This window comes from Podarcis gaigeae (assembly GCF_964106915.1).
Source record: "Podarcis gaigeae genome assembly, chromosome: 9".
Lineage (NCBI taxonomy): Eukaryota > Metazoa > Chordata > Lepidosauria > Squamata > Lacertidae > Podarcis > Podarcis gaigeae.
In genome coordinates this window covers 43832115-43843488 of record NC_139685.1, presented here as the reverse complement: position 1 = coordinate 43843488, position 11374 = coordinate 43832115, and the positions used below count along the sequence as shown (strand labels likewise).

Genomic DNA, 11374 nt, shown 5'->3' with positions numbered 1-11374 from the left:
CCTGAAACCCGGGGAGCGCAGCGGAGCGAGCCCCGGGCTACTATCTGCAAGCCTGGGGAGACTCCCAAAGCTTGCGGATAGCAGCCTGCTCTGGGGGATGGGGTCAGGGGAAGCTCGGGCTTCCTCCGCCCCAGCCCCGCGCCTGGGTTTTTAAAAATTCTTTATTCCCCCTCCCCCCCCCAAAAAAAAAACTATGTGCGCCCTATAGGGCGAAAAATACAGTAGTTTGAACTGACAAGCTTAATTTTCAGGGGTAATACAGCGTAAGAATAGTAAGGAGACAAGTAATTCACACAAAAAAGTATGAAAGAAAAAAACCTTTATAAAACGTTTTGGCAATTTCACAATGCAAAGTGTAAGGTCACAATTATAAGAACGTATAAGCGACAGGACAATTCAATGATAATGTTTCAGTGCTTGCCTGAACCGGCTTTGCTCATATCTGGAAAACAAGTAGCATAAGCATATTGCAGAAATATACAACAGTGTCAAATGTATGTTTTAATGCTTATATCTCTGATTCCATAAACAGCAGTAACAGGTCACACAGAAGGTGAGGTAATGAAGGAATACTTGCATTTTAGACCCTTTCAGTAACTTTGTATTGTTGGAACATCTGCTTCAGCATCCTGAGACTGGGTTGGTGGGACTTGCTGGATTAATTTGCTTTGCCCTCCCTTGCACTCTGGAAAAAACAGGTCCCAGGTAGGCAGGAGGAGGAGCCCCTCTACCTTAGTTTAAAATGCATAGCATCAATTACTTCCAAGCAAGCTTAGAGAATTGCACTGTAAGTCCTGAGTTCAATGGGGTTTATATCTTACATAAACAGGTATAGGATTGCGGGCTTTTAAACACATAGTAACTGTTCTCCTTTGTCAAAGGTTGCTGCAGTCTACTGGGCCACAGTGGCTAAATAAAGTATCTGAGGTCAGCTGCCATAGTAAAACTCAATTTCCATGTTTGGAGGGCTAGCCTGTAGCCCTACCATATTGTATATGCTCTCTAGTTTGTAGAAGGCAGATTTATCAATTGACAGCTTTCCCAGTTCAGTTTCATCACTTAGGTTTTTTCTTAACAACACTATTTACAGTTATGTGCTTTGAGGGGGGTTTAAAGTCAATAAGGAATTTTTAATTAATTGCATATATGTATGTTTCGTTTGTGATACAAGTATTGGGGCACAAAGTACCTCCTGAATGAAAAAGCAAATACTTCTAAAATAGGCACCACCACTTAGCTGTTAAAAAAATCAGACCGATTAAGCAAAATAAAACTTAGTGAACATGTCTCATAAAAATTATGACTTGCTTTTGAGTAAACATGCATATTTGAATTTTCTGTGAACAGACCTTGTCTAAACCCATCTTAGCCGTAGGCAATGCTCAGCAGAATACATGAAATTTACAAAAGCTGCATGTAGAATAAATGAATCTTTAACTACATTTTTTTAGTGTTATATATACTTACTGGCAAACTGAGATGGTTGCTGTATTTAAGTTGTCATGGACGTGACTGTCTTCATCTTACAGCAATTTGAGTCTGTCAGATGCTGACCAGTGCCAAATATTGTTTCAAAAATGTGGGCAAAGGTAAAGGGTTACCTGACATGGAACAGAACAGCCTGAACCACATGGTGCTGCTTCACACAAATAAGAAACCATGCAGTCTAGCTTCCTCGTACCACCGTTACAGCATTAGAAAGCATGCTTCGCACAACCCTCTACCAAAACATTTGGTGGTAATGATTCCAAGTTCCTTTACTGCAGTGGCTGCATTTGATGGTTTAGAGATTACATAGCTGGATTAGTTCTTTTGCTCAGTGAATCTGACAACAAATTATAGGATATAAATGTCTTAGGTTATTCACAATATCTTACAAAATTTGCCAAACTAATGGACATTTTACTAACTGCAGGCGGACAAAAGGAAGGGCCATCTAGTAATGATTTAGGGTTATTGTAAAAGGCATGATAAAATACTAAGGACGCGTCAGCTTTAGCGTCTTGTATTAAAGTGTGTTTGTAATACCATTTGGGAAATACTCTTTAAGTTAGCTTTCCATTTTTTCCAGTGTATCTCTCAGCCACTTGGACAGTACAATTTTGCTCTGAAATTTAATTACAGATACTTTTCTTCTACCCTATCTCATTAAAATCTGACCCCTTCTCTCATTCTCCCTCACACCACCCCTTTCCATATACAAGACGGGTATAAGTAGACATCATACAAGTTAAACAAAAAGGAAATCAATATCCCTTTGAGGAGCACCAGGCTTTCATGATGGTAGGTAAGGCACATTAATAGCTGCTAGCTGATGATTTATCTTTTTTAGCACCATTTGAAGAAGAAAGGGGGAAAGCTAAGTTTATTCCAGGAATCCATCCTGTTTTCCTGGGTAGGTGGGGAGGAAGTTAAGTTATAAATAAAGCACTCACACTTCTACACACTTCATCTTGTTTGCTACACTTTCTGTATGCTGGAATCTCACACAACCTAGCACCAACACGGCAGCTCCCAAGTCTGTGCAAACACAGCCCCCCAACACCAGTTTTTATGATGAAATGAAGTATCTTCAAACGACAACCCTCACCTTTGTGATGTGATTTAGACTTCAGAGCTATCACTGCTGCTGTGCCGCGTGGTCACAGTTTCATTACTGCTGGAATAGCCAGTGCAGGAATTTGCTTTCCCATTAGTAGAACGTCCCTTTCTCTTCAGTAGGAAGATGATAATCAAAACTGTGCTGATCAGAAGCAGCAGCCCAGCTGCACCTCCGACAATAGGTACAATCCTGTCTTCCATGTCGCTTCCAGTAATTTCCAAGACCGGCTTCTCATACGGATTACCTGGCGGGGACCAATCTTTCTGCTCAATAACAATTTTGTTAGATCGGTCAAGAGCTATGTGCTGGATGTTGGTGCCTCTATTCTTATCTGCACTGATATCTTGCGCAAGCGTAGGAGCATCCAAGATGGCTCTCCGACTGCGACCAGAATGTGTAGCGCCTGGGATTCCACTGGCTGAAGATAAAAAGTGATGGTACTCGACACTTCTCTTTCCAAGGCCTCTGTGGGCATTCTCACGGGACCGAACCATGTAGATAGTGTGGATGTACCATTCTCGACCTGCTGCTACCTGTTAAATTAAAAACACACATGACAGCTTTAAGCAAAATTAAGTTGCTAAATGCCTCCTAATCTCTCTGGGGCTCAAGATTCCAAATATGACTGTCACCCAAAGTACTGCTCCTGACATAAAAATAACATGACAATGCTATTTTGCATGGGAGGGGGGCAGACTTTAACAACACAGTATGCAAACATAAAACATGTTTTGTATACAGTCCCTTGATTTAAGATGGAATGTTTACAATCTATTCCAGGAGGTATTTGAAGGCGAGGATTATGCATCCCTTGATCAATAACATTTAACTGTTTTATTTATTTAGTTCTACTGACATGAAAAAAGATTTCATCATAAATAAGTTTGGATTGATGGTGCCCAAAATTCTTTGATTGTAAATTTATATGACAAAGAAAGCAAAAAACATTTTTGACAAAATTCCCAGAACACTTTTTTAAAAAAATCACTCATGCATAAGGCTGCATTTCGAAAAACTGCAGGAGTTTTGAAAAATACCTTGCTAGTTAGGAAGCTGGTTTCCAACATACAAAGGTTCTGGAACAATATTGCTCTCAGAGGTTACCTGGAATAGCGGAGTCGACAACATGCTGAATCCATCAGACCCTGGCTGCTTTACCAAAGGATAACCATCTATGTGATCAACAGCGAGTTTTGCATTGAAGGCCATATTTCCAAACACTTTTGCCTGGGTATCAGGCTGAGCTTTATCCTAGAAGACAAAGAAACCAACACTGGTACATTATTACATTCAGGATTTCAAACTTGTTGTATTAGGACTGTGCTGTAGTGTACCATGGTACATACCAGAATCTTGAATCTGTATAAGAGGGAAGGGGAGTCTGCTAGGCAACCATATTCTTTGTTATCTGGACTGTACTTGGGGACATACCCGTCAGCCCCAGTGCACAAAAACACCTTCTCGATGTTACAGATGAAAGAATCTCCTAAATTCTGGACAGGATCCACCATGACACGACCATAGATTTCAGAGCCTAGAAATATTTTTAGAAAAAGTTATTTAGGAATACCATTGATACCCCTTACCTTCAAATGCAATCAGACCCCATAGGGCAGACAATAGAAGACTAATAATATACAATATAGAAATAATTAACATCAATTATTTTTGTTACAATAAATGTAATTAAAAACATACAATAAAATAAAATGTGTACTACTTAAATAAAGCCCGGTATCCCAAAACACAGCATAAACACCTTTAATGCTCCAAAGATCTCTATATTTCTTAAAGTTTTTTTTTGGGGGGGGGTATTTTTCCCTGATGCCTAAGACAGGCACCCTGTGAACATCTCTGGGAAAGCATTCCAGAGGTGAGGACTCTTTTGCATGTCACCATCTGCTGCACTTCAGAAAGCAGAAGTACCTGGAGAGAAGTCTCAGACGAAAATGTGAACTGATAAAGGGGAAGGCAATCCAACAGAGATCTAGGTCCTCCGCTCCATTTTTTAAAAGGCCAAAACATACCAGACGCCAATGAAGTTGTTGCAAGGTAGGCTCTATTAATGTGACTTGCATTAGCAGGTGAGCCACAGTATTTTGAACTAGCTGCAAGTTATGAACCTTTGGCCCTTCAGATGTTGCTGAACTGCAACTTCTACCACCTCTGACTATTGTCTATGCTTGCTGGGGTTGTTGGGAGCTGACGTTCAGCAACATCTGAAGGGCCAAAGGTTCCTCACACCTTGTCTAGAAAGCATGGGTCACTGAGGTCAGAAACCAGGAACCCTTAAGTCTCTGTTGGTGCTGTAAGTATCCAGCTGAAACCACTGCATTTCTGATACCAAAGTTTGTGGCCTCTTTTTTTAGTAGTGAGAATGTTTGAATACATTCTTTTCATAACCTCTCCCCTGCACCCCACCCCCAGTTGTTAAGTGGACCATTTGCATCTCATAACTTCACCAAAATATTGCTCTTGCACAGAATTTGAAATGTGCAGAATTAAGCATTCTGAGAATCTCTTATTTTGTATATATGCAAACTTTTAGGCTTCTTGTCAGCAAAGTTGGACTTTAAAATGTGCAAGTAATGTCTGCTAAAAAGAAACCAGAGCAGAAAAGGAAGTGGTGCTTCAAGGGACTACTTCTTGCCCCCATGTCAAGCAGAATAAAATTGTCCATAATACAGTGGTACCTCTGGTTACGTACTTAATTTGTTCTGGAGGTCCATTTTTAACCTGAAACTGTTCTTAACCTGAGACACCACTTTAGCTAATGGGGCCTTCCGCTGCCGCTGCGCCGCCGGAGCACAATTTCTGTTCTCATCCTGAAGCAAAGTTCTTAACCCGAGGTATTATTTCTGGGTTAGCGGATGTAACCTGAAGCATATGTAACCTGAGGTACCACTGTAAAGCAATTGTGCTCAATTTGCATGATGTACACAATGGTGCTAACCTTACTTGGTTAGCAAAGTAACTTTGCAATCAGGATGGTAGAATCAGGCTTTCACTTACTGTGCTGACTAATGTTAAAGTGAATTTGCACAAACTTATCTTGCTAAATGACTTCACATCAATCCTAGTTAAGCGTTCTCTTTGCATTTCTCAGAGATACAACCATCTTGTCAAGACATGTTGAGTGCAACCCCACTTTTCCTCACTAGGGGGCAACCCATATCCAACCACACAAGCCCAGGGGGTTCTGCATAATAGATGTTAATTGATGTTAACCATCAAACAGATGGTTTTGCTTTCCTAGCAGCAGTTTGAGTATGCAACACATTGTGAACAGTATGAATCCTACTTTCTAATAGCAATTTCATTCAGGACACTTTGTTCAAGAACTTTCAAACTCAAGAAATTGTTCTTAAATACAGCCACCCTTTAAAACACTCTTGAAGCCTAATCAGAGTTATTTTTCCTGGTAACTTTTATTAAAGCATCTTATTCCTTCAAAATACACCTCCTTTTTCTATTCCCTTTTCACGTTCTCAACTATGAAATCATAGCATTAGTCAAAGGTGGGGAATAATATTAAGAAGAAAGAACATTAATTGATCCTAACAGGATGCTAAAAGTAGCATGCCAGCATCTATAAGTAAAGAGTAAAACTATTTTTTTGCCTTCTGTGAATGCAACATCTGTTCCTTCTCCAAATCCCATGGAGCCATCAGATAGCCAAAGGTCCTTCTTTGACAACAGGAACATTTGGGTGTTTAGACTGAATTCAGCTGCTACCGGGTCACTGACCTATATAAAAAGAAAAAGAATCACTGTTTTGAAACTCAGGTATTAGTTTCTCAATTTCAGTTCTTTCTGATGCTTGCTCAACATCAGCTTGCTTGCTTTAGCACTTCAAATTTAAAACAGCTAATTTAAATGTGTATTTTATATTTAACTTTCTTTAGTATTTTTTCTTATGAAATATTTAAGATAATATTTTAGTTTCCTGTTAATTATGTTGTTTTGACTGTATACTTGAACTTATTTGGTAATGTTTTATTCTGGGTTGTTTTATCTGATGTGTTAATGTAGGCATAAACCACTTTGAGATTTTTCTTCTTAAAAATATAAAGCGGTATAGAAATGAAAATAACAACAACCACAACCTCTTTGCACAAAAGCAGAGTCTGTGCAAGCAGATTGAATCCATTAACCCATTTATTAGAAGAAACACACTTTCATCAGAAAGTTTTATTCATAAATAGAGCAGAAGTCTTGAAGACAACCATATGGGGGAGACCAGTGGTCCACCTAGGCTTGTATTATCGATGCTGAACAGCAGTAGCTTCTGAAGACTCAGGCTAAGATCCTTCCCATCACTTCCTTACTTGATTCCTTTAACTGGTGATTTGGGCATTGATCCTGGGGCCTTCTGCATACAAACCACTACTAATGAATTATGCCCCTCTTCTTCCCATTCATTAGGCTCAGTATAGCTTTTAAATCTTGACTGATCCCTCCCATCTTATAGCACTTCTAGGAGAAGAATTTTGGGCCAAACGCTCACAAACCACTAAAGGACTGTGCTAGTTTTGATGCTCAATGCAGCTGGTTAAAAATGAGAGACCAAGGACCAGCAGGACACCATCAGTGGTACAGTCCAAATCAGTTACTACAATGCAGCCCTCTTGTGCTAGCTACTAGCTCTATACTGAAGTGCCCTCTCTTCTACTTCAAGAGTGGAAAGGGACATGGAGCTGCTGCCCAAAGTGGTGGGCATGTCAAATGAGCTCTACTCTTTCTCTGTAACCATCCGCAATCCTTCCCAGCCAAGTGATATGGAGAAGATACAGGGAAACATAGCACGCAGATAAGTGTGCCTAAATTATGGGGAGAGAGGAAAAATAACTTGGCACAGGGCTGTGATTTTCAAGTGGGACATCAAATTCCACACCCAAGTTTAGCACTACAGTCAGTGGCAAAGAAGACTGGTTGTATCCAATAACAGCTTAGTGCAAGAACCATGGCAAAATGGGGTCTCTTGTTTGGCTCTTTGGCTAGCTCAAAGTCACCACTGGATACAGCCCACTTTAAACATCTGTAAATTTAAACATTAATTCTGCTCCCCACTCTTCACCCCAAGTAGGTGGATTTTTAAATATTCAGGACCAGCTCTTCTAAGTCAGTGGAAAATAAAAAATACAGTATGTAAAACATGTACCGACTCTACTACTGATGAGCTGCACAAGTAAACAATTTAGTTCAATTTAATTGCCAAGGGAGTGTGCATGATGTGCCAGATAAATGCAGTCAAAATACTTTGTTGAGAGCATTAAACACAAGAGAGGTTTTACCTGCTGGAACCTGATATCTAGATCAAAGGTGATTGGCTCCCGGGGGCTACAAATGACAGGCTGGGTATATTCTTGGCTGGGTGCAGCAATACAGGGGATAAGTTTCACAGTGTAAGTACCCGAATAGTCACGTACCTACAATAAGGGGTGCAAGATCAGAATATGAAGTTTTTGTTTAAAAGTGTTTTAGTTTAATACATGCACACACACACACAAACAAAAAGATACTACATTTGTCAATGGTCTCTTTGGCATAATACTGCTTCACTTGGCTGTTTAAATTCATCTGTTTTGGGCATCTACTTTTTAAGAATCATGGTGGCTGCTTCTGAGCAGAGCATCAGCTGTTTCTACTTACTGATTCTGACACCCACCCACATCATGCAACTCTTCTTGTCTTCCTACAGTCCTAACGTGCAACTCCACTGAACTCAATGGGATGTACTTCTGAGCAAACATATTTAGGGCTGGATATGCTTAGGATTCAAGAAAGGGCTTAAAAGATTGGTGTTCATTTCTGTCTGCATCCAGAGCTGACAGGTATTTTATATTTTAATTAAGGTGAAACCATTATGGCTTTCCTTCTAGCAGTAAGAATCACAGGTGACTGAAGTTCTCATTCAAAACCAATGTTGAGGCTGACATATCTTTGGTATATAAATCTTCCACTATCTCATCATCTATTTGCATTTTGCTTTTCTCCCCTAAAAGGAAGCCCAAAGTAGCTTACAACATAAAAAAACCCAAATACATACAAAGCAAAGGACCCCATACCCCAAAAATCTGAAAATAAAAGAACTACAGTAAGTCTATATGATAAACATTGAATTCAAAAGTTAAGAAAACACCAGTTCAGTTAATAAAGAATAAAAAGTACTGATGATTATTTTTTTTTGGAATTGAGAAAAAATTAAATTTCAGATTCCAAGAGGCACTATGTGAATTGGGCATAACTTTCTCCATAGTTTGTGCCCAGCAGGGGACACTGTAATGGTGTTGAATTTGGAGAAGTGATGTTCATCCATGTATTCAGACATGAAGCTTGCTGGGTAGCAAAATGCTGGACAAAATACGCAGATGTGTTGGTTTTGGAGAACACACAATCTATCAGCTTAACCAATCATAGAGTTGTGAGAACAATGTATTATGTAACAGCCACAAGCCTCCCCACCCCCCTCAAAAGGTACCACAGAAAACTGCATTGTTGGCACTTACAGCAAAATCTGAGACAAATTTCCATTGCTGCATAGGCTGGTGGAAGGTTTGTTCACTTTGAGAAAGGCTGAGTGTAAATGTGAGGCCAGGGTGATCAGCAGACATCACCATTGATGACAAAGAAGTACCTGTCAAGGAAAAGGACACGTTTTTATAATGGAATGAATGTTGCCATCCAGCACACAAGGGCTTCTTATGATCTCTGAAAAGAAATATTTCACTTCTCTTTGATCACAAAAAGCAAAACAAAATCTCCACCAAAAAGAATAAGGAGAATTTAAGATGCATTGCATACCTAAGGTAGAAAGCAAAAAACTAATCTTACCTGGGTGGGACATCACAAATTGCCCTCTGAATCGAATCTCAGTCCTGAAGTAGACAACAAGCCGCCCCTCATCATTGATCTGCATGCTGGTTGGGTAGAGGGAGCCTAAATTCAAACAACCATTGTCATTACTATATACAAAAAGGTATTAAAGCTTTGCCACTTGTAGCATTTGAGAATATCAGGTGCTACATACATCCCAGTTTACTGTGATTTTCAGATTGTTTGATTTCAGTGGAATAACTCTATTTGCAAACATGGGGTACCAATCTCCTCTGGACAAAATTTTCATGTTTCCCCGCCAAAACAATATACTGGTACAATTTTGGAGGAGCACACAGAGAGTGTTGAAGGTGACGAATAAATTATTTGTAATAATAATAAAAAGTAAAATGTACTCAACATTGTAAACCCAGGGGCAGGGGCTGCCATTATTTGTCTTTGTGAGCCATTCTGGAAACCCTATTTCAGCTGAAAAGTAGATAAAAATGCTTCAATTAAATAAGAACTGAACAAAATCACCTTGGAGCTCAGCTTCTGGTGGGCTTCCTATGCCGTCCTTCCAAAGAATGGCAGTATCATACACAAAGGTGAGCTTGAGCTCAGACTGCAAGTCAAAGTGCTGCCAGCCTCCAACAGCAGCCGGGGAATGGAAGACGTAGGAGACATACAGGGGCACTCGCAGAGTCACATACGACTGGACCAGATTTAACACCTGCAAAACACCATAGTATTTGGTTATGCTTTGTTCAGATTGCATCCTGAGAAGTCAATTTCACAACCATTCTGGGAATGGTATTAAGTCTCATCCTCATTCCGTCCTGAGTTGCTGAGTTTGACAGATGTTGAGTGTGTACATGTTGGCTCCTGAACAAACTTCACTGGCTTTGATTAGAAATCCACTTTGATGATTTATGAATGAATTGCAGCTTGTGTTGAAGTGTGAGAGAACGAAGCACGGATCAAATCCAAGCCGGCAGGCAGACAGGCAAACACTCTTGCTGGCTTCTGAGATGCAACCCTGGCAAAGAACACAAACACCCTGGAATTGACTTGACAGTCATCCCAAAGTGTAATCTGGAGTTACAGCTAAGTCCCTATTATAGGATTAAGTTGATACTAACAGTCTCACAATTGTTTGTGACCTCCAGTGCATTCCGGTCCAACTTTCTGGAAGTGAATGGGTAATGATTAAGCTCTTGTTCAGTGAAATGGTCATTTAAAGAAACAACAATGCAGATAGTTTGGGGAAGTTAAAACTGAAGCTTGCTTCCCATTTCCCCTTTACTTAACTTTCAGCACTGATAACAAATCACATGGCAGTTAAGAAATGGGCCAGTCAAAAGTCCAGACATTAATAAATACATGCTATGACTTGCTCAGAATCCAAACAATAAGAAACACTCAAAAATGAAAGCAGTCCCTCAGCCTTTGATCAAAATTAAAATGCAACTCAAATCTTTACTGACTTGCCCTATCGATTATGCTGGATTCCCAACTTCTATCATACCATGGGAGTTGGAGTCCAATAACATCTGGGCAGCCAAAGATTTCCCAACCTTGATATGGCAAGTAAATGATCCTAATTTTATTTTAATTATCATCAACAAAAAATTCAAGATGCTCTTGTCTAGCCCATTATGCCATGTATATATATACATGCTTACTGCATGCACAATGGTGTTAAGAGTGGTGTCTCCTGACAGGTGGAAGACATCTTTAAGCCTCCATGGACCAACAGGCCAGGGTTCCCACCTGCATGACTGCTTCAACCAAGTTTTACTCAGAGTAAACCAAACTGAGCAAGGTCCATTCATTTCAAAAGGTGCACTCTGAGTAAAATTTAGTTGAAACAATACTGCTGCTGCTGCTTTTAATGACTGAACAGTTATTTTCTTTTATTGTTATGTTTTTCTTCTTGTTGTGCTATGACTACTA

The 11374-nt window shown here is 39.8% G+C and overlaps 1 protein-coding gene across 1 annotated transcript in view; it reads right to left on the bottom strand.

Annotated features, from left to right (window-relative positions):
• Positions 1-302: 302 nt before the first annotated feature.
• Positions 303-11374, bottom strand: part of FREM3 (FRAS1 related extracellular matrix 3) — an 82844-nt gene continuing 71772 nt past the window's right edge. Inside the window, exons 17-24 of the mRNA XM_083755163.1 lie at positions 9959-10151; positions 9437-9541; positions 9112-9239; positions 7897-8031; positions 6223-6349; positions 3949-4136; positions 3707-3853; positions 303-3135 (exon numbers count right to left, since the gene is read on the bottom strand). Of these exons, the coding sequence (XP_083611289.1) occupies positions 2605-3135; positions 3707-3853; positions 3949-4136; positions 6223-6349; positions 7897-8031; positions 9112-9239; positions 9437-9541; positions 9959-10151 (1554 nt within the window). The 3' untranslated portion in view covers positions 303-2604. The remainder of the gene's footprint in view (positions 3136-3706; positions 3854-3948; positions 4137-6222; positions 6350-7896; positions 8032-9111; positions 9240-9436; positions 9542-9958; positions 10152-11374) is intronic.